Here is a 22089-nt window from a genome sequence, read left to right as displayed (position 1 = left end):
AAGGCAAGTTCTGGTCATGAGTCGCGCAGCCGCCCTTGGATAGAGCATTGATTAGCATTCGTATTACTGAGTTTGTTAGTAGCATGGGCGATTGGCATTGATCGGCTTACTCCGAAAGCCTACCACCAATATCGGATATCTTGGATATCTACCCGTACCCAACAGGTTTGTTGCTGTCGACGATGACAACTTGGAGGGGCGAAACGTGAGTTCTGGGCTCGAGACATCGCAAATGAATTCGCCAGTGCGCGCCGGACAAAGACTTGCTAAAGGAGCGACTGCGTGTCAGAGGTGAGTCGAATGGGACGTCCGTGCCGATACGAGGCTGACTATGTGCATGCACAGGTGCCGTCGGAGAAAGCAGAAGGTAGGGATTGATAGCACTCGCTCCAGCCCGAGCATCCTGATCATGCCGCTGACATGCAACCGGTTTGAAATGCACAGTGTGATCTGAAATACCCGAGCTGCTCTAATTGCGAAAGCGCACACGCTGTGTGCTTGACATATCACTCAGGGAAACAAGCCGAGGTGAGTGTAGATACAGACTGCACGTCGACCGCGATCCGATTGCTTGGGACTGAATGCCTCATAGATACCTCGCAGCTACGTGTCCGATCTAGAGGCGCAAGTCGAGAAGTTGACTCGGGAGAATCAAGAACTGCAACAGCGCGCCCAGGGCAGCCCGGCCAACAGCGAAAATGCCACTTCTCTTGAGCTGTATTCTCCCATGGGACTTGAGCCGAAGCCATTTCCAGCATCTAGTCCAGCCGCATCTGATGGAAGCTTGAGCCGCTTCCAGGACTTGGTCAGGAGCGTCAGGAACGTCGTCGCTGAAGCGTCAAGACAGCCGCGGTTTCTGGGACAGAGCAGTGGCATCACGCTCGCCAGGCTGGTCATAGCAGCCATCCGCGTCGACCGCCTGCCCTCTCCTCTGTTTTCTGAGCAGCGCTCGTACGAGCCGTCTTCATCTGCGCCGGCAGCCGAAGCCTCTCTCCCACCACGCCATGCCGCGGATCATTTGGTCGAAGTCTACTTCCAACACCGCACGGCCCATCTGCCCATTGTGGAGCGGTCGGAAGTGGAAGAAGCTCTTGAAAGCGCATACCTCTCGGTCAACGGCCGCCCACCCTCGGACAGAGAAGTCGAGAAGGACATTTTCACGACCTATATGATCTTCGCCATCGCTCTCTTCGACGTCCCCAATCCATCTGGAGGTCGGCCGATCCAAAGCGAGGGTTGCTTCCGGTCAGCAATCAGTTGGATTGAAAAAGTCATCACTTACTCAAAGAGCGATCTCGACACTCTCCGCTCTATTCTCCTATTAGCTCAATTCGTCGCCCTGCATCCTTCTCGGGGAAGCCTGTGGCATTTGACTGGCATCGCCCTGCGACTATGCATTGACATGGGCCTGCATTGGGAAACCGAAGAGCAGTCTCTGAATATGGCTCCAACCTTGCTATACCAACGCCGGCGCTTGTGGTACTCTACTTATCAATTTGACCGTGTCTTGTGCATCACGCTCGGTCGCCCCTTTGGCATTATCGACGAAAGCATCTCTGTCCCGCTTCCGGATCCATCGACGGTATCTCTATCTCGCCAGGGGACTACTGGCAGCGAGCCTAAAGATTTTGACGTGCACAGCCAACATGCTCACAATCATTTGTTCAGCATGTCGAAACTCGAGTCTGAAATCAAGCATGTCCAGCACACCCAAGCCTGGTCTCCGAAGGTAGCCTACCCGAGGGTAGACTACGCAGCCTGGCTCCAAGACATGCGACCCCGTCTCCAGGAGTGGTACACGAATGTTCCACCACCAAGCAAGGCCCATCCTTCGTCCATATTCGCCTACCAGGCCTTCTGGGACGCCATCTACAACAACGCGATCCTGCTCCTCTACCGGCCGAACACCACAGTCCTCTACACGTCGACGGAGGGACTCGTTGTTTCCTTTGACGCCTCGTGCAAGCTGATCACAAGCATCAAGATCCTCCAGCGCGAGGGCAAGATCGACGTGTTGTGGAAATGGGTCCACCACCTCTTCATGGCCGGCCTGGGCGCCATCTACGGCCTATGGCTCTCTAAGGAGATCCGCGACCGCAACCCCGTCAGCAAATGCATTTCCACATTGCAATCCTGCGCCTCTACGCTCGCCGCCCTGTCGGAGAGCTTCCCCGGTGCCGCAGGCTGCCGCGACGTCTTTGAGACTCTCTCCGCGGCGACGATTGATCGGCTCGTCGCCGTCGACCCCGAGGGCAACAAACGCGAAAACCACTCCGAATTCGAGAAACAGGTCGAGGATCTCCTGCAGCAATTGCAGCCGTCGTCCCGTGGAGGCGGCGTGGGCACGGGCATGGGCATGGGGGGCATGTCCGCAACCGCCAACGAAACCAGCCTCAACACAATGTCGGGCATGCTGTCCACCGACGCCTTTAGCGAGATGCTCAGTTCTGCCGCGCAATGGCCCGATTGCCAGGACATGGATTTCAGCGACGTGGGATTCGGCTGCAACGAGCTCTGGTACGAGCAAGCGCGATGGGGGTAGGAATTCTCGACACACTGCGGGACTGTTTGATATACACGGGAAACAAGCTGTATGTGGAGAATCAGAAGCGATGATTGGGACTTATTGGAATGCGCATACCGTTAAGATTAATCAAATCTACAAAATGCGAGGAACCTGTGTCAGAGAAGTAGGAAGAACGAGGGATAAGTCTGATGGAGCACTTCAGACATACGAATTGTAAAATTCTATGAGAATTTGAAGGCATGACGCGCTTTTAGTGGCCGGCCACAGTAAGAAACTTGATCACGGGCCGTCTATCCATGTACGTTAGTCGAAATTGAATATGAATAATGAGCTCTCTCTCCCCAGGAACGTGAAAAGCGTCCGTGTTGCCAATGACTAGACTAGCTGCCCATGGGATGGTGGTGGCGTCGTTACTTCGCACTCTGTGCCGCTGCTGCGACTTCGTCGTTGACAATCGCTTCGTAAGCAAAAGGCTCCTTGACCAGGCGTGCATCGGCGAGGCCCTGCTGCCATCGGTCGAAACCCTCGCGGGACACAGAAGTGGACGTCCACATGCCGTTGCGGCGGAAAAGGTTGGTAACGCGGACGACGACGTCGATGGGGACGGTGGGGAAGAGCTCGGCGAGTTCGTCCCGGAACGACTCTGCGTCGTGCTGGAGTACCCAGTCTATGCCCTTGGCCAGGGCGACGTAGAAGCGCTTCTGGGCGTCGAAGATGGCCGGGGTGAGCGGCGCCGTCTCGCGGTAGTAGACACTCCACGGGATGTCGCCCTGCGAGACCATCTCCATGGCGATCGAGACGTCGGGATTGTGCTCGGCCATGGCCAAGGCCGACAGGTTGTCGGTAATGAAGTAGTCGCCCATGCCGCCCTGGAATAAGTTGCCTAGCATCACGCCGTCGAGGTCCTGGATGTAGTCCAGCGACTTGGGGTCGACGCCGTTCTCGCGGAGGAGCATCTTGAAGAAAAGACCCACGCTGGCTCCACCACCCGACTTCATCAGCACGGTACTCCCGACCATGTCGACCAGCTTCAAGCCGTCACCTTGGCCGCGTCGGAGGAGGGCGAGAGGGCAGCGATTCGCGATCTGCGCGAACACGGTGTAGTGCTGGCTCCTGTTGCGGTACATGGACGGTACCCAGATGCCGCCCAGAGCCATGTCGGCGGTGCCTTCGGCGAGGGCGTCGAGCACGCCGTCCCAGGGTGTAGGGATTTTTACCCTGACGTCGAGTCCTTGCTCACGGAAGAAGCCATGTCGGAGGGCGATATACTCGGGGAGGTAATTGAGATTGTAGCCAGTGGCGGTAAGGTGGAAGGGTTGCAGGACTTGGGGTTTCTCGCCCTCAGATGAGCTCGGTCTAGATCTGTAGTCTCCCATTGCATCTACTAAATTGAAGCTTGGAATCGTCGAGAGGGATGGCGTATTCTGGAGCAAAATATAGTCCGCAAGAGGCTGCACTCAAAGCGATATATCCTCTGAAAGAAAATATAGTAAAAAGAGAAAGTGCACTCACACCTATTTAAACACATTTATGCCACAGCCATTTCTAGTGTCGTCGGAGCCTTCCTAGAGGACGACTATTTCTTCGGTGCTCCTTGCTGTCGGAAAATCGCGAAGTTGCGGAGGAGGCGAGTTGATATCGCGATCGGAGAATCGCTATCCAACATCACTGGATGGAGCACAAAGTTCATGCACCCCACTCGTAGTGCTGCTTGCACACGAACAGTCCCAACCCATTCTAGAACCCAAGACATGAAGGATCATAAGATAGAATAGTCGGGTAGTTGAGGACGCGATGCCTCAGATCGTAGCAATGCTTAACGGTAAAGCATTTCGAGAAGGCATCCCGATATCCGAACATGTGCGGATTCTTTCGCCACCTTCTTCAAGCGCAAGAATGCCTCTGAGTAGTTTTCAGCTTTCCTCAACGGCATGAGTGCCGTCGCTCAGTTCGTCGAAATCCTTCAAGGTTCATCTGCTCTTGAAGAAGTCGGCCAGAAAATCCATTGTGAGCTGGAGGCTCAGAGGGGCCTCACTGCTCCAAAGACCTTTACAAAGCAAGTCCAGAATGTCATCTTCCACGAAACACCGGTGGCCCACGAAGATGGCAATCGGCATCTTTACTTCTTGTATCACCCCGACATCGATTGGCGTGGATACTTCTTAGACATCGTCTCCCGAAAGCCGCTGTCCCCAAAATCTCCTCGGTGTCTCGGAAAGCCTTGATGCACTTTTGTCTGTGAATGGCCGTTCTCAGAAAAATATATTGACAAGTATGACAAGAAAGCACGATTTCACCTTATAATTCCAGCATATAGTCCTATGCTTATCAAAGATTCGTTGAGTTTCCCAGCTGATTTATTTCTATTTACTGTTCAAGGGTTAGTCCATGACTCCAAGGCATATGTCTGGTTCAACCTACCAACTTTGGACAAAACCTCCGCCCATTCCCTCGAACTGAAACATGTTGGTAACATGGATCGACCCCCTAGCGAGTGGGGGACAGCTGCCGCCCTGGGAGCATCCGTTGGGTCCAGCGCAGCTTGGATGGGGACCGTTGTCACCACAACCTCCCTACTCACTCCTCCAATGGCCCCTATTGCCTTTTCGGCCACGGGTATATCTGGAGGACTCGGCGTGATGACGGCCACAACCCATGTTGGAAAAATGTTCGAAGAACCGACTCCCCAATGGGAGCAGACCCTTGAGCGCGGAGAACTTCTTAGTTTAGCTAAGAACTAGCATCCTGGGCCCTAGTTCTCGGCGAGAGCGTGACGATGAGGATCGGTGACGTTGTCATAGACGTCGACATAGGGGAAGGGTATAGACTGGTCAAATGTCTGTCGAGTAAGTGGTGGGTTGAGCGGATGGTGAAGGTCCCTGAGTTGTAATTTCTCTGTCCTCTTTCTTATTTATAACCACCATCTCTTCATTTAGTATTTCATTTTGTCATCTTCAGTTAGGGGGTGGGCTATTTAATCACCAGATCTTGAATAGACAGCATGCAGAGCAGTACCGGTTTCGGCGACCATGCTATGAAGCAGAAATAGTATCCGCAATCCCATCTCGGCCGAAGTCTCGGTCAGGCCTTCGTCGATGAAGAGATAGTTAGTTATAGCGCGACTCTAGACTGTGAAACGCCATCGCCGCTCCTCAGCCCAAGGTACCGAGTCGAGTCTCACAACTCAAGTTGAAGTTCGAGGAGACTGGCGACTCTGCAGGCAAACTAAAGAGCCAGAAGAGCAAATCAGGAGAGTTTGGAGAAAAGTGAAGGCAGGTACAGTAGCCGCAGGATAGTGACAGTAGTAGCCAGTACCGGGTACCGGTACGGTCTATTTCCCTAGCGATGAGATTTTAACGAGAAAGATGCAATGCGTGCGCGAGAGTCTGCCAGTTTTGCAACCTGCCCAGGTACTGACCTCTGGCGTGTCTCCGTCAGAGATACATTGGATTGGGCTGGCTAGGCTACGATCACCGCAATGCTTTGTTTTTAGCGCTATACCGAAAGTCGTTGGGAGCTGTTTTGGGTACCTCAACCAGATATGAGGCACCAGCAGTAGGGTAGGAACTTGCCACATCCACTGAAGCTGAACTACAACAGATGTCAAAGCTGAGAAGTAGGGGCAGCCGATCAAAGGGAGTCGAAATACGCCCCACAGAGGTCGGGTTGGTCGGGTCAAGTCGGGTCGGTTAAAGTGGCCTTCACTCACCCTCTGCTACAAGTACATAGTAGGATCAAACGGTATGGCAATCAGGTATTTGTTCGCGAGTAATCTCTACCCAGTAGGTATTGCCTACCCCTACAGTACCTATGTACCTACGGAGGTCTTGGTATGTAGGCACTCCCCTCCTCCATTCCCCGTGCGTAGTGGTGGCCATAGGTATCAGCAGGGAGCCACGAGGTGTCCCATCTGGAGCCCATTGCCCGCTACCCACTACCCATCGTCGTCTCGAGTGGATGTCCGGGCCCGCACGCGCGTTGCGCGTTGGCGATGCGGACGCCGAACAATGCCTTTTGTTTTTCCGCACTTCCCCTGGCGCCAACCCTTCCTCCCTTGGCCCCTGTGCTCCAGAAACGGTCGGAATCCATCCCACGGAAGGGATTTCCAGCTGCGGATAATGGATGGTGACCGACTGACTTGGTGAATGGTGCAATTCCAAATAGTCGACCAGGGTGCCAGCTGAACTCGGTGCGGAAGTTCTCTTTTCTTTGTTTCTCTTTGGTGGCTGTACTCTCTTCGCCCTGCTCTGCACGCCGCTCGCCTAGCACATCCTCACACCCCGAATGACCAAGTCCCATTCCAGATGGGCTTTGTGCATATACGAGTAGGACATATGACCTGTCACTTTTTGGGGACCTACCTAGCTACTTTCCTAGAGAACACCGTAACGGCGCACGTGCAGCGCATGCACTTTCGAGTCACCAGACAAGCGTAGTGGTGGTTTTGTTTCTTGGGGTCGGCAGCGCTGTAATTGACGGAACTAGGGAGCCATGGTGGTCGCCGGACGTGATCAACGGCCTGCTTGGATGTTCAGGTGCCTGGACACACGGCCGCACTCACACTTGTCAAACGCACGCTTGATGTGGAAATACTTTGGGCGAAGAAGTAAAAGTGAAATGTGAAGAAACGTAAAAGAAAAAGAAACGCTTGAATAACAACCACAGGCAGGGTTGATTATGGTTATGTCAGGTATGACTTTGTTTCTCTGAGTGACACAGCCAGGCAGGAGGCTAGTCCTCCTTTTACAAGATCACCCTCGCGCCCTTCACAGTCGCTGCTTTAATATTGTTATTGTAATCATTGTTGATGTTGATGTTGAAATTGTTGTTGTTGCTTCGTAGTATTATTTGAATAGTAATCTGTGCCTCGTTGAGATGGCGGGGGAACTCACTGCGGTCTCAGTAGGGTACCTATACTCCTTATACGGTAGGTAGTAATATTAAACTGATCCGCAACGTTGATCTCGATAGGTCTGGAGTACCAAGTACTTATGGTATTACTGAGTATGCAGCCCAGGATTGGCGTTGAATCCTGCCTTCAGTCAGTCGTTACCATCTCCACAATTCCTCCAAAGACGAGAGACTGTTTTCACCTTTCTCAACTTCGTAGACTGCTCCGTTCTTCGTCCCGTGTGCTCAGTGTCTATCTCGGGGTCTCATGCGGCTTGCTTCCGGTTGTTGGTGCTACATATTGCTATGTACTCGGTATGACCTATTCAATCCCGCCTGATTATTCGACGACCCCAAGTCCTCCGTAGTCAGCCCGAAGAAAAGGGCAATATCTGTTTTTGTATGGTTCATTTCCTTTTTCCCTTTCGGGAGGAATGTTCGCCCGCCGTGGCATTTGCAAGTAGCGAGTAGTACTCCGTACCGAGGACAAGTACCTACTTAGGTACCTTCTTGCTCCACCATCTCCTTTTTCTCGCCAGGCCTTACCCCTACCGGTGCAAATCTGCGAAAGTGTCAGACGGCAGTTGAGAAATAAAGGTACTTGAGCCCCCACCTAAACATACACGTATGGCTGTGTACCTACGCAATCTCACAAGCCCTGACAGGCTGAGACGTCCTTTTGATGGGCCGCTCGTTACAAATCCCCCGAGCCCTCGATGAAACGCGTGGAGCTCGGTCCAGTAGTTAGTTGGTTCGCCGCAACCAGAGAGTCATCTTTCTTCCAACCGACGGCTAACATCTCCCTCCTGGCCGTCCACCAGCACCAGCAGGAGCACCTAGTAAGCTCGTCAGCAGGCGAGGACGCATTGGGCAGTCGGGCCATTGATATCCGATTGGATCGTTCCTGACCTGGTACCCAGTACAAACCAGTACTCCGTACGGAGAGAGAAACCGGACTCTGCAGTCAGGCAGGTAAGTAGTCAGTCAGACCAGCGGCGTGAGCAGCCTTGCTGGGTACATAGTCTGCCCATGTGTGTTTTTCCGCTTCCCGCAATGCCGTCGGCGTGGGCCCGGTCGATCTCCCTTCGAGCGTACAGTAAGCAGTTAAACTCGGCCACACGCTGCGCGCAGTCTTCGCAGAACAGGAGTGACGTCCGTACCTGTTTCTCTAGTGTGTCGCAGATGGCGTATTTTGATGTGCTACCACGCGGCGGCACCGGAAACAAACACCCACCGGAGCCATGACGCTTTCTTCGCTTAATCGCCCACAAAGGCTGTATCTGGATCTTTGCCACCTGCTAATATTTTCCCTAGGGTTCCTGCCTTATAAGGAAAGCCGGATGGGGAACCCCCCTCCCTTTGCGGCCGGCTTTGCGCAAGATCAGATGTCCTTCTGGATCGGAACTTGGCCGCGTAGGCACTCTGGTGGATGGTGAATAATCAGCCCTCTGCAACCTGCGACCTCAGGAATGCGCTTGCTGAGATTGAGGCATAGGGGTGTTAAGACAAGGGAAGACTGGTCGGGAGGTTAGCGGCCATGGATGTCGAAAACAGTAACAAAGTCCATGGCTTCATTGAAGACTGAGACCGCATGTTCGACATGTATATATGGATAGCGGGGCATATTTGCACAAGTCCTGATGTTGGGCTCGGTGGACCTTGATGGCTGACTGAAGCCCATCCTGAGCGGCTCTCCCATCCTTCGCCCTTCCTCCTCTCCCATGAGGATCCGGAGATGCCTCCAGTTCACTGGCCGACACACGGTTTGCTTCCTCCCATGGCTCATCAAAATATCGACGTTTTCCATTATCCACTCAAAAAAGAAAGGACGAATGTGGAGAAAAGTTCCTTCCAGCGCCGTCGCTAAAAGCTTCTCAGACCCAAGGAAGAGAAGCACAAAATCCTTGTAACTCCGTGCAAGACATTCTGGACATCTGGCCATCAAGGGTATTTACTAGTATCCATCGCCGGAATACGAAAACCCGTCATCCTAAATGTAGTAGCGAAAATAACAATTAGCCAAAACTCTCCCATGACAACCTTGTGTCCCCAGAGTTGGCGATCCGCGGTGCTGTTGGTCCCCGCCAAGACGGCTGAAGCTCTTGTACTCTGCATCAATAGAGGTGAGATACAATGCCCGGTGGTGATGATCATGACTCGAAAGTAACATACGCCGTAATCCCGAGAAGAGGAATCGTCAATAGATTCAGTGACTGGGTGATATTTAACGGCACGTTGACGAAGTCGTCGATATCGTCATTCTGCTGCTTTTCTATCCTTGCCCTTGGTGGTGGTTGCTCAAGTTGGGTTTCCTAGAGACCTGGGGCCTTGGGCCAAGTTGAGAAGTAGTTGGCCATCCTTCTCGAATTGCTCCGTCTCAAGGGGATCTTGCGATGAATGGTGCCGTTGACCTGATCGTGCTCGTCGCATTCTCACGCCTCGGCGTGTCCGAGTACCTGCTGGGTTGCCTATGAAATGACCTGCTCGAGGGTATTTCAGAGTGTGGGCGTGAAACGGGAGACTGACTTCGAGATCAGGGACCTGTTCAACCTCGTCATCGGCAAGGATAGTTGGCAGAAGTTCATCAGACGATTTTCTCTTCAGGCTCGAGGGGGTAAGTGGTGCGGGATTCATAAGCTCCTGTAAAGCCAAGGGAGACCGTGAGGACCTTTCCTGTTCTATGATTGGCGAGGGCGTCGACGTTGCAGAACGAGGCTCGTCATCTATGTCAAGTGGCGGCAAGGGACTGTAGTGGTCCGCCGGACTCGGGAGATCTCTCAGATATTCGGAGTGAGGCGAGGTCGGGCGACAGGATTCTTGCGTTGAGTGGGCTGCAAAATGATTCTCGAGCCACTGAAGGGTTTCCCGTAACCCGGCAATGTGCTCACTTTCGTAACCAATACTTTTGGTCCCGAGTTGAGAAATGGCATATTGTCGTTCATCCGCCGACCAAAGCATTGGGGAATCCCGGTAGCGCACGATTTGAGTTGGGCCTTTTTCGACATAGTAGTATAAGTTTTCGGCGTGCAGATCGACTCGCCAGTCAGGTTCCTGTGGGCTGAAGCATGTGAGCATTAAGGAATGACGCTGAACAGAGGAAGGCGAGACTTACTTCCCCCAGAAGGTGACCCATGGGATCATGGTTTCGTTGACTCGAGATCAACTCATATAGTTTTCTTCCGTTGCTGACACTCGAAGTGGTGAGCGAGAAGTCGACCAATATAAAATACTGGCATCAGGCTGACGTATGATAGGGTTCAGAAGCAACGACAGAATTAAGGCAACTGAGAGCTAAGTAAGGCATTAGATGTCAGGGGGGCCACTCTGCAGCACACGGTGATATGCCTGTCAGCCCTATCGACACTTAAGAAGGACCCAATGTTTTAGTTGATTTGGCAATCTGTCGCGAGGGTCCGGGGATGAGCTGACACGAGCTTTTTGATTATTTCAACAGTTCAGTCTGCGGACGCGGGTGCCCGTGGGTTCAACTGCGACCTGGAGCAAGTTGTTTCGGTTGTGGAGCGGGAATGACAAGTGACGGATGGATCGGGTGGAAGTCAATCCGACGTCGAGTTTTGTGGAACCGGCAAAAGCTGACGAGAACAACAGCTCTATTACCAGTTGACAGTATTTCGGCCGCAAAAATAAGAAGCCTCCAGAGTCTTTGGCGTGCAGATCAAGTGGTAAGAACAGTGCGAGGATGTATTTTGTCAGCTTTGCGAGATATGCAGCAGATATAAAGGAGCTTCGAGATGGTTATCGTTGGGAGGGCGAGAACGTGTCAGTGGAGCTGTGGGACACATATACTGGGCGCCGGGGAACTAACAGAAGCAGCCGGCACGAACCAGAGAGCGAGCTGGATGCAGCGATGAGGCCAGTCAGGAAGCAAAGACAGATGTGGTCCCCTTCTTGACGGGCGCGTACTTGTATGTGGTAGATTGGGAGGTAGAACCAAACATGCAGAGGAAACAGAGATTCGGTTCAAAGAGACAAGGATTCAGGTGGAACGGACAGGGTTGATGATGTTGGCTTGACACGGGCAGGATGGGCAGCTTTCTCTTTGGCAACCAGAGGAGGGGAAAAAATGTAACACCGAGTTGCAGGAATGCAGATTTCAAAGCTTTCAAGGCTGGTGGGCGGGATCAGGTTCGATGGATTTCAGCTTCATGGGCATACCTTACTGTTATTTTCTTTGGGGGAGGGAAGAGATGGGGGATGGAGGCAGGGCCAGGGGTCGATGGGTTCAACAGGTCGATAGGTCGATAGTTGCGCGTATGTCTGCTGCATTAAACCTGGGGCTCTTTTGGTGCCATTCATCAGCCACGGGCCATCATGGCTATGATGCCCATTGGTGAGCAAGACCAGCCAAGGGCCCCAGAACAGCGAGGAGGATGGTTTGCCCAGGACGCACCCGTCCTTTCGGATCATCGTTGAAATTCGGAGATGGACACCGCTGCTAAAGGGGATGCAGTTTGGCTTCTTCGCCCGGCCAACTTGGAGCTGCCATGGTTCGCTTTGGGCCTGCTAGTCCCTAGGCCGGGCCATCCAGAGAGGCACCAAGGGGGGGGGTTTCTGGTACAGCGCTTTCATGCGAGAAAGGGTCTTCGCGGCTGGCCAGGATGTACCAGGCTCTCAGGGTTGCATGGTACTGGGTACAGTAGCTGTAAGTCGTGATTCAAGCTTGTCCCTCATTAGCCCCAATGGGCCCCAGCTCCCTGGCACCTGCACCTCTGCTCATTAGCGGCTCGGGCGGCTCATTTAGCTAGGCACTCAGGCAGGCCACACTTCACTCCTTTCCATGCTCATGGTTTCAACTCGAGTACCTACAGTACTCAGTAGCTTTAGCGAAAGGGGGGCCATACTTCTGGAGGCTTGGATTTAGGCCCATGCACGGTTTTGAACTATGGACTGCGTCCTGTACTTAGGGAAGGCTGAAGGGAGGGCGCTCCTTGCATGTTAGCTTCCAGCGGGCTCTTCGAAGGGGAGGAGACCCGTGTCCATATCCACCGTGACCTTGCCTAGCACCAATAGCACCCAACTTGTCGATCTGATCTGAGCGGAAAATAGACTGAGTTTTTAGCGAAAAGAACACAGCTTCTCGACGTCACCACCGGTCGCACAGAGCTCACCAAGGTCTCGCGTGGCCAGACCCAAGGATTTCGATTCTGCCTAGGCAATGGCCAAGGCTACGGGGGGATCGGCGATGGGTACGGGAAGGAACGGGCTTGTTCCAGTGGTCCAAGTGGGAAGAAGGAACTACTGTGTACTGGGTCCTATCTAGGTACCCAGTACCCAGTAGTGCTCCGTACGCCGGAAAGAAACTGAACAAGGCAGGAGGGTGACGTTTCCACAGCGAAAAACGAGACGAGACGAGACGAGACGGGACAAGAGACGGGTAATGTGCGCTTCACGGGGGGCAATCAGATGACAGACAGAGGAAAACAGAAATTTCAGAGTAGCTCCTCCTCCTCCTCCTGCCTTCCCAGACATTAGGTACGGGCAGCGAGGTGGAAGATGTCTCCGAGCTTCCAGGTTAGTTAGCTTAGCAGCTTAGCAGCTAAGCACATCTTAGCGAACTCCGCTCGCCTCTACAAGGACAGTAGCCAAGAGTAGGTAAGTAAGTACCTAGGAGGTGCCGCCCGTGCATGCTCACTGGCTCCCTCCCTTGCCCACCACGGCGCGAACAAGGCACGAGCCTTGTTTTAGCTAAGCCCCTCTTAAAGCGAAATTGTCATTGGTACGGGGAACCAAGGGACAACCAAAAGTTGACAGCCCAAGCGGCGCTGCAACAAGCTCCCGTAGGAGCTGACTCCCCCCTCTGCCTGCCCTCCACCTTCCTACCGAACCCTGCACTCAACACTGAGGTCTGAACGCTGCCTGGTACCATTCAGTGCTGCCAGGCTCCAGGCTCCAGTCTCCAGGCTTACCTCCACATTTCACCAAATTTTAGTCTTCCCGCCTCCATCTGCGGCAACCTGTCACGCCTCCATCATCATCTCGAGCCTGAGAAAACCATTTGTCTGCAGATGCGATAGAAGGGCAGGCGAATGAGGGCACAATGAATAATAAGGGGGGTCCACTCCCTGGGAAACAAAACAGAAAAAGAAAATATTGCGTCGTATTCAGTCCAAACGCATGCAATGAACGACAAGCCGCTCCCGTACCTCGAGCACTGCCTCATTGCTCCTGAAGAGCTGCGAGACTCCTTTTTCCCCATCGGGCGAGACCTCTCAAATCAACGCATGGGCAGCGAATGATTCTCATTTTCCCTTTTTTTTTTTTCTTCTTCCCTTGGTCCCCCCCTCTTTGACGGCGCGGAAGACGGAAGATCAAAGCCCCAGCAGGAGCTCTGACGCAAAGAGCTGCGCTGCGTTGCAACACGCCTATCGAGTCCTTGCCTAGGAGAAAAAAGAAACAACGAATACGAGAGCCAAAACCCATCCAAACCTATTACCTATTGAGCCTGGCCGCTGATGCCACCGATACCCCCGCAAATTGGAAGAGCTAGTCATTGGACACAGACTGCTACTTACCTACTTACCCAGGAGACTGCTGGGCTTGTATCCCGACTTGGTCAAATGCAGCCTTCTTGGGGTGCTGGCAGAGCAGTACCCCTGTTCAAAAATATGACACGTTCGATTGTGCGTGATCAGTGGCTTTTTTCACCAGCCAACCACAAACATACGAGTACACGCGCGCATACACCCAACTTGCACACTGGGTAGGATGCGGGCTGGGTGCTCATCACGCCTTAAGTCGTTGTTGTTTCTATCTCCAACAGAAGAAGACCTTGCAGCAGCCGGACAAGGTGACGGATCCCCACCGATTTCTCAGCAAAGATGCAGAGCTATCGTCAGCCCTAAACTAATCTGACGGCAAACTGATCTTCTATTCGTGCCGTGACTTGTCCAACCTGTACCGCACCTTCCTGTCTTTTGCGGTAACGATGCAAATCACAAAGTTTATTAAACACGATTCTGACAGTGTTGGACCTTGAAACCTGAGCCCGTGAGACGGGCCTAGTCTTTCTTTTCGCCAGCCAGCGTCGAGTTCTACAGTAGGTACCGATTCCCCCAAACACCGAGACGAGAAGGCGACTTGGCAGCTGGAGGAAACAGGATGCTCCACTGTATTCCTGTTCCGCGCTGCTGTGTTACCATTCAACAAGATTGAAATCATGGTATCCCGACAAGTCGGGTTGTCCCAGCTGCTGCGATTTTCTGCAGTGGAAATAGCCGGTTGGTGCCACGACCAGTCAACACGGCGAGACGGATTGACGAGGCAACTTCCGTTGTTCCCAAGCCCAAGCCCAAGCCCGCCAGCCGCGCGGTTGGAGCGCAGCACACATACAAATCACTCAACACAATGCCGGGAGTGTGTCATCCGTATACGAGGACCCCGTAGCTTGGGGGAATTGCAAGCCAACCATCTAGAATTACTTACCTTCTATTATAGTAGAAGCCCCATCTCGCAATTTGAGCGAAAGGAGCTCCCTCCGCTAGATGGTGATATCTTCTAGCTGCAGTCGGGAAGGGTGCTTTTTTGGGAGCTTGGGTGTGTGTTGTATTACGTACGGAGTAATGATCGTTCACTACTATTATTACTACGTATTATGTCCCGTTGTTGTCGTACTGGGTAGCCACCACGACATGGAACTGGCCTTGGACCCCTGTGACTCTCCGGTCAGCCCTACCAGAGTCTGAAACCCCTTGAACCCCCCCTAAATCAACGACTGCAATGCCCTCCGAGGCCCCTTGCGTTCTTGTTGATAACGATATCTGTTTATCTTCCTCTTCTAATTAGATCAACATGGAGGCACAGCAAAAAGGAGTAAGTCGCCTGCGCTGCGTTGTCTCGCTCGCTTACTCGAACACCAGTGGAACAAAGGCCAGATGAAGCGGAGTCGGATCGCCTTGTCCACAGCATCTTCAATCCGCTGCCCGGAGCCTAGCTCGCAAAGTGGGCTGGCAACCACGCAGCTCCGGCCTTCCGTCTCATTAACTCATTAACTGCTGGTCGATCCATCTCCGTCTGTTTCAAAGAGCTATCCCTGTCTGGCCCTGTCAAGTCCAGTGTCCGACATTGAAGAGGAAAAGGCTCTTTCGGATGAGATGGGCAGGACGTTCCGCTTCCTCTCCGCTCGCCAATTCCTCCTGCATGTGGCACCCAAGCTAGCGACATTATCCGAAACCACCCACCTATACAGGCTACACCGCACCATCACGCTTCAGAAGTGAGAACAATCATGGCCCAGGACGAGGCTTTGCAATCCCTCCAGCGCATCGTCTGGCAAGCTCGACTGCCTCTGGAGATTCGACTAGCCGCTTCAGAATGTCGTACCTTTGACGGCGCCGACCCTTACCTGGTGAGTCCTCGTTGTGCACAGTGAACACAGGCACCCCCCGGGATTGCAGAGCCCATCATCACACTGACACCCCCGCTGTGGTTGTTAGATTGCTTTTCCTCGTTTGTCGTATCTTCCACTCCTCCTTCCACGCCTTCACGCCTTCTTTTCGCCTTCATTAATCGCCGATCCCGAGACAATATCACCTTATGCCGGCTATTTCACTTATGACAATGTTCCCTTGAAATGGCATCTCCCGCTAGGGCTGCTCTACGATGTCTACGTGGGGTCGACCCAAGATGCCCGACCAGATCCATCGTCTTCCGACCCTCTACCATTCAAGCTAACATTGCATTTCACCCCCGACCCGGACAAGCCAATGCTGCCAGATGCAAGCCCCGTCGTCCTGCATGATTCTTTCATCAATTCCGTCAAAGAGGCAGATTTTCTGAGGTCTGGCACGGCGAAACCCATCATGACTCTGTCGGCTCAGGAGAGCAAGGACCTGTGGACCTCGACCCAGGACAATGATTTGCCCACCTTTGCGAGAATCCACGGCTCTTTGGTGCCAACACCGGGCCAGATGAGACATATCCCTTTGCGACTGTATTTACCTTCTGCGCCAGACCAAGACCCGAGCAAAGCGCAAATTAAAGTGCTGCAGTCGCACATCCCACCCACTGTCGCAGCTGCCGGTAACCAGACCTTCCCTGCAGCAGTGCGAAGTGTCACTGCAGGACAGCCTCAGACGCTGGGAACGGCCTTGCATCAACTTGTGCCCAGCCTGTTTCCATCTCGAAGGACGCCGATTCTAGCCACACCGCTTCTGCATGGGGCGTCACTGCCTATGGGTGCTCATCTTGAGGAGCTGGCCAGATGGGGCTGCTATGCGGACGGCTGGTTGTCGGTGGTGATAGCCATGCGTGGATAGATTGATGCCTCACGCCTTGACAGATGTCCCCTTGTACACGACCCATGAGAAAAGACTCGAGGTCTTTGCTGTAATATCCCTAGAAATTCCTTCTAGCCTTGTCTGCTGAATGTCCTCAGAGGCTGGTCAACGTCATGTGTGGCTGACCGACTACCCAGTACAGCACAACCGCCTCCCCCCAAAAAAAGGCATCTAGCTCAGCCACACCTGATGATCACAAACTCCGACTTCCATCTTAGCCATGCGTCACGCTGGAATAACCGCCCGCCCTGCAGACTTTCACATCTTGCCAACCACCTCAACTCAGGCTTATGATGAAGATGCCATTTTATAGCAATTAAGCTCCTGAATACCCCTTCGCTCGAGACAGGACAATGCTTCTCTGCTGATGTTTGAACTTCACAGCCCCTCGCTGCTACACCGTCCGACCAAACTTGACTGACCACCCACTAACCCTGAACGGTCGACTGCGTCCATCATTATGCCACCATTTCCGGGCGAAGAGACGCTGGCTACGGTGTAAGTAAGGGGCAGCCCTACGCCTGCGACTATGCCTCGACCACAGTCTGACGCTGATTCTGTTCCTCAGATATGTCGACCTCCACTCTTACTTCACAGCTCCATCGCCCCGGCCGGCCCTCCATCGCTTCGACAAAGCCTCCTACTTTTACGTCTACTACAATTCCACGAGACAGACAAGTCGCATAGAGGCCGCGATCAACCCCGGCACACCTGACCAGACTGCTTTTAACGGCTTCCTTGATGGAGTCAAGGTGATCAATTCTCCCAGATTTCCGACGAGACTGACACTCGTTGTTGACGGAGACAATGCGCCGGCGACTTCTCCTTCGTCTCCCCGTTCAGGAAGAGACCCAGATGAATGGCGTCTCGCCAGCTCGGATCCCCGAGATCCAGGCACCTCCAAATACAGAATTCACACCATTGATGCTTATTTCTGGAATCAGGATGATTCCAAGTTGATCGTGGACATTTTCAAGAGGCTGCTGCCACCGCGACAATTGGACATTGATGACGATGACGCGCATGAGGAGTCGGATCACCACGACATGGTCAGCCCGGTGGTGCAGAACCTAGAGAATGTGGCTATATCCGATCCAGCATACAAGCAGCAGCAACATGACTCTCCATCAATCCAGCACACCCATCCCGTTCAATTGCCCCCTGCTGCTCCGCCTCCAGCCGCCTCCCAGACTCCTCCACGTGCACAAGCAGCATCGGCGTCACCAATCTCAGTCACTGCCAGCGTTGGCGGAAGGCCCTCAACGAAAGATCCAAATTCCGCCACAGACTATACTCCCCTCGCGTACAACCCTGCAGCACCAGCGGCCCCAGAACCTATCGCCCACAGAGAGGATACCCCTCCTCCGGTCGATGCTGGTGACGGGACTGGGCTTGCTGCGGCAGCAAGACATGACAACCCCTACGTCCCTCCGCAGCCACCTCAAGCTTTCGTCGGCTCTCATGCTGCGCAGTCCAGCGCCTATGGACACTACAGCGCCGCCACACAGCCATCGTTTGGACCACACGCCAGCACCACCTCTCCTGTGCCATCTTTTGGTCCTCAAGCAACGGCAACGGTGTCGCAATCCTTCGGACCGCACGCAGCTTCGACGCCACTCCAGACCTCTCCACGGGCATCTGTATCAACGAATTTCGGCCCGCCACCGACTAGTGCGGCCGGCTCCGACAGCAGTCGTCACCCTTCGATTTCCACAGCTGCTCAGACATATGTGCCTCATGGACAGGATCCAAACGCCCACATCTTCGGCCAACAAAACGTGCAAACCCCGGGCACACAGTTCTACCAGTCTATCAACGGTCTACCTCATAAACCACTCCAACATGTCCAGCCGCAGTACCCGGACTACCTAGCCGCCGGCGGCCAAGCTCCCGGCCCTGCTCCGCCACTTGGAGGGTACTCGAGCTACAATTATGGGCAAGCACAACAACCTCAGCCCGCTGCCGGAGCTTATGACATTCACTCTCAAGTCTACCGACCGACCGAAGCGGAGCACCACTCGCATCATCATAAACCGCCAAAGAGCTCAGGCTCACAGCATAAGCCGTCTCACACGGAGAAGATTGAGAAGGGCGTTGGGAAGTGGATAAAGAAGATCGAAAAGAATTTCGGTTGAAGGAAAGGCACGATGAATGGTGAGTTGGAACACATGCCTGGTTTTTTTATTGTGGTGAGTTTTTGTGACATTAGCAAGCGTGACGATGGAGAGCCAAATGATAATTTACGTCTTCAATTTTCTCCTTGGTCATGCCGTACTTTTGCTTTTTCATCCGAGGGGTGTTCTCAAATCTTTAAACAAGGTCTTGAACTTGACTATCCAACTTGTTCTCCGTAACACATCTGGAAGCCCGGAGAGCAGGCACACTATGTACTGGGTATCTCCTTGGCAATCTCCCCAAAGCTTCACCCGCCAACAGCCTCTCATTGGTATTTGCACTCACGGACTCGTCAAAATCTGCATGCAACCAGCTCGTCATCTGAATTGGTCTTCTCTCAGCGAGGCGCACGGTGTCGTGCGTGGCCTCCGGAGTGCATCGATCGATGAGTGAGTGACTGAGTTGGCCTTACAAGGTACTTAAAAATTTCTTTGCAATTAGCTTGACAATATATGAAAAGTTCGACTTCGGCTGTTTGACTTCAAGGCAGAGACTCCGAGGGAGACATTTGAGAGAGTGGTTCAAGAGAGAACAATCGAAAATCTCCGGCACCAATTCAGAGGAAAAGTGCATACTAAGTATTTGTACTTCGCGGTACTTAATCCACCGTACTAGCAGCTGAAGTGAACATCCACCCTCCAACTCCCTTACCACCAAGCCACCTCGTACTCACTCCCTGTCCCTCCCCATTCCCCATTTCCTAACCAGGTCACCAATCCAATAGGATTGCAACAGCTACAATGTCAACGACGTAGCGCCTTTATATATCTGTTCTACCCAAGGCCCGTTATCCTCCTTACTCTTGCTTCAAGCTTTAGAAAGAAGGTGCATTAAGAGCCATCACACACAACAGTCCAGACAGCAATCCAGCGCAAGGCAAGGTCAACACCCATCCGCAGAAGATGAAGACTAACTGCCTCCAGTTTACAGCCCCAAGGTCGTAGTTCATGAGCGCAACCCCCATGGTAGAACCAGTCAGACATTGGGTTGTACTGACCGGAAGTCCGAGTCGAGATGCGAGCAGGACGGTAATGGCAGCGCCCAGTTCAACACTGAATCCTCGAGTCGGCGACATTTGCGTGATCTTATTCCCAAGGGCTCGTATGATGTGGTATCCATAGAACCAAAATCCGGCACCGAGAAGGAACCCAGCAATCACCAAGAACCAAACTGGTGTGTCAGATTGGGTGTCAACTTCACCGGCTTGGTAGGTTTGATAAGTTGCTGCCCAAGGCCCAACAGCATTGGCAACGTCATTGCTACCATGGGCAATAGACATCAACATTGCTGAGGCCACTTGACAGTAGGTCCACAGATGCTCGACTCGGACATCGTATTTGTGGGCTTTGGCGTGAACTTCGCGCAGCTTGGCCGAATCGTGAGTAACGCAGTCACGAGTGACACCTTGCAAAAGGGCGAACTTTGCATATCCCCACCAGCGCTGTGGATTTGCCCAGTTGAGATGACGGACGGGATCAAGGAATCGCTCATGGGGTGTGAGGGGTCTCTTGCGAACAACAGCACCTTCGGTCCCAGTCGGCATGGGCTGACCTTTCTCCAATCCAGAGGTATCTTCAATGGGAACCGGTTCTGCATCACCACTCGAAACATGCTTCTCGTTCGTCGTCCTCTCGGAATTCAAGTCTGTCTCGGCATATGGATCCTCGTAATAGTCGATCACATATTTTCCGTCTTTCTTGCCCGGAAAATATAATGGAGGGTTATCCTTGCGGAGGAGAGGACCGAGAGGGACGTGGTAGAATTTGACGCGAGGGTCTTCTTTGACGAGGCGGCGCTCGAAATAGGGCATGAAGAAGACATAGGCGATAAGAAGGACTCCCGCCCACACTCCGAGGATGATACCCACGGCCTTTCCGGCGCCGAATTCCTCCAAGGAAGGAGCCGTCGGGGCTTCGACGACGATGAAAAGAGCGAGGATTGCTGCGGTGGTGGCGAAGTAGAAGGGAATGAGTCTCATCGCCCACTTGAAAGACTCTTTTTGCTCGAGCACGCTGTACTTGACGATACCGAAGACCAAGGCAGAAAATCCCGCGGAAATCAAAGGTGCAATGGCCCAGGAAGCTGCAACTTGCGACACGCTGCCTTTTTCCCAGGCCCATTTGATGGACGAGTCGGAAGCAAAGCCGACGCCAATCAGGGCACCGACGACTGTTTGAGTGGTTGAAACGGGGAATCCCAGACCGGTGGCAACCATCAACCACGTCGCGCTACCGACTTCAGCACAGCCCATGGCCAACATCAACACACCGGGACGACCTTCGAAACGGCTGATGCTGATGATACCATTCTTGATTGTGCTAGTGACACGAGCACCGAGACCGACAGCACCGACGAATTCGGTGATCATGGAGAGGAAACCGACTTGTGGCATGGTAAGGGTTCGGGCTGCCACGGAGGTTGCATAGCTGTTGGCGACATCGTTGGCTCCATTGCCGAAAGAGCTGAAGACAAAGGCAATGGTTGTGATGGCGAGGATCCAGTCATATCTGGCGGTGACTGGAGGTGCCATTGCTACTGACAGGAAGTGATATAGGTACTGTCAAGAGGCAATGTACCTGTCTGGAGGTGATCAAGTATTTGACAAGAAGGAACTGCATCGGAGCGCGGCAGTCCACTATTTGTATCGCATCTCCAACGGTGATCAAGGGAAGGCAAAAGCAATACTGCAAGGTAAAAGTATCCCACGATAACTGGCCCCTCCTGCCTCCACCGCAAACACAGAGAGCCCATCCTACGTCCGTGATTGATACGAATCAGCAGTCTATGACCCTAACCGTGAGAGACTTTGCCAAGCCTGTCCGCTGTGCCAAGTACCCGCCTCGCCCGCTCTTGACCGGATCTCCATCCTGGGCACTCTGGGCGGAAAGAAATTCTGAGGCGAGCGGAGCACCAGAGGAGCCAATTCCAGTGTCAAGCTTAGGCACGTGGGCTTGGGCTTTCTTGGTGCGACTTCTTGTCTTGCGACACTTTGCCGATTGCCACGGCCGCTTTTCATCTTTGCGACGATCCGTCCGCAGTGACTTTTACCTTGGCCAGCGACAGTTCGGGGGTTCCCAAGGCCTCACAGGTCCATAGGACAAGAACAGACGAAAATTCTCTCCTCCTTGAGATGGAAGTCGGTTAGCGGGCGGAAACGCCTAACTCCAGTGTGGTTGGGCCCATCCAATCAACCGTTTCTCA

General features: G+C 53.3%; 7 protein-coding genes across 7 annotated transcripts; 4 read left to right on the top strand and 3 right to left on the bottom strand.

The window, feature by feature from the left end:
* Positions 1–232: 232 nt before the first annotated feature.
* Positions 233–2542, top strand: A1O5_12207 (uncharacterized protein; the record flags this gene model as incomplete). The annotated part of the gene is made up of 4 exons (XM_007752776.1): positions 233–291; positions 346–367; positions 445–528; positions 593–2542. 4 exons carry the CDS (start codon positions 233–235, stop codon positions 2540–2542), a joined length of 2115 nt encoding a protein of 704 aa, XP_007750966.1.
* A 395-nt stretch (positions 2543–2937) lies between these two features.
* Positions 2938–3903, bottom strand: A1O5_12206 (uncharacterized protein; the record flags this gene model as incomplete). The annotated part of the gene is made up of 1 exon (XM_007752775.1): positions 2938–3903. The coding sequence occupies one exon, from the start codon at positions 3901–3903 to the stop codon at positions 2938–2940; it is 966 nt and encodes a 321-aa protein (XP_007750965.1).
* A 555-nt stretch (positions 3904–4458) lies between these two features.
* A1O5_12205 (uncharacterized protein) lies at positions 4459–4752 on the top strand (the record flags this gene model as incomplete). Its single annotated transcript, XM_007752774.1, has 1 exon — positions 4459–4752. The coding sequence occupies one exon, from the start codon at positions 4459–4461 to the stop codon at positions 4750–4752; it is 294 nt and encodes a 97-aa protein (XP_007750964.1).
* Positions 4753–9715: 4963 nt separating this feature from the next.
* On the bottom strand, positions 9716–10558 carry A1O5_12204 (uncharacterized protein; the record flags this gene model as incomplete). Its single annotated transcript, XM_007752773.1, has 2 exons — positions 9716–10475; positions 10530–10558. The coding sequence occupies 2 exons, from the start codon at positions 10556–10558 to the stop codon at positions 9716–9718; spliced, it is 789 nt and encodes a 262-aa protein (XP_007750963.1).
* Positions 10559–15662: 5104 nt separating this feature from the next.
* A1O5_12203 (uncharacterized protein) lies at positions 15663–16692 on the top strand (the record flags this gene model as incomplete). The annotated part of the gene is made up of 2 exons (XM_007752772.1): positions 15663–15782; positions 15871–16692. 2 exons carry the CDS (start codon positions 15663–15665, stop codon positions 16690–16692), a joined length of 942 nt encoding a protein of 313 aa, XP_007750962.1.
* Positions 16693–17173: 481 nt separating this feature from the next.
* A1O5_12202 (uncharacterized protein) lies at positions 17174–18848 on the top strand (the record flags this gene model as incomplete). The annotated part of the gene is made up of 2 exons (XM_007752771.1): positions 17174–17211; positions 17282–18848. 2 exons carry the CDS (start codon positions 17174–17176, stop codon positions 18846–18848), a joined length of 1605 nt encoding a protein of 534 aa, XP_007750961.1.
* An 854-nt stretch (positions 18849–19702) lies between these two features.
* A1O5_12201 (PiT family inorganic phosphate transporter) lies at positions 19703–21418 on the bottom strand (the record flags this gene model as incomplete). The annotated part of the gene is made up of 1 exon (XM_007752770.1): positions 19703–21418. One exon carries the CDS (start codon positions 21416–21418, stop codon positions 19703–19705), a length of 1716 nt encoding a protein of 571 aa, XP_007750960.1.
* Between the last annotated feature and the right edge of the window lie 671 nt (positions 21419–22089).

The sequence above is a fragment of the Cladophialophora psammophila genome (assembly GCF_000585535.1).
Source record: "Cladophialophora psammophila CBS 110553 chromosome Unknown aczJe-supercont1.32, whole genome shotgun sequence".
NCBI lineage: Eukaryota > Fungi > Ascomycota > Eurotiomycetes > Chaetothyriales > Herpotrichiellaceae > Cladophialophora > Cladophialophora psammophila.
The sequence above is the reverse complement of the archived record's forward strand: the minus strand, read 5'-3'. Positions and strand labels throughout refer to the sequence as shown.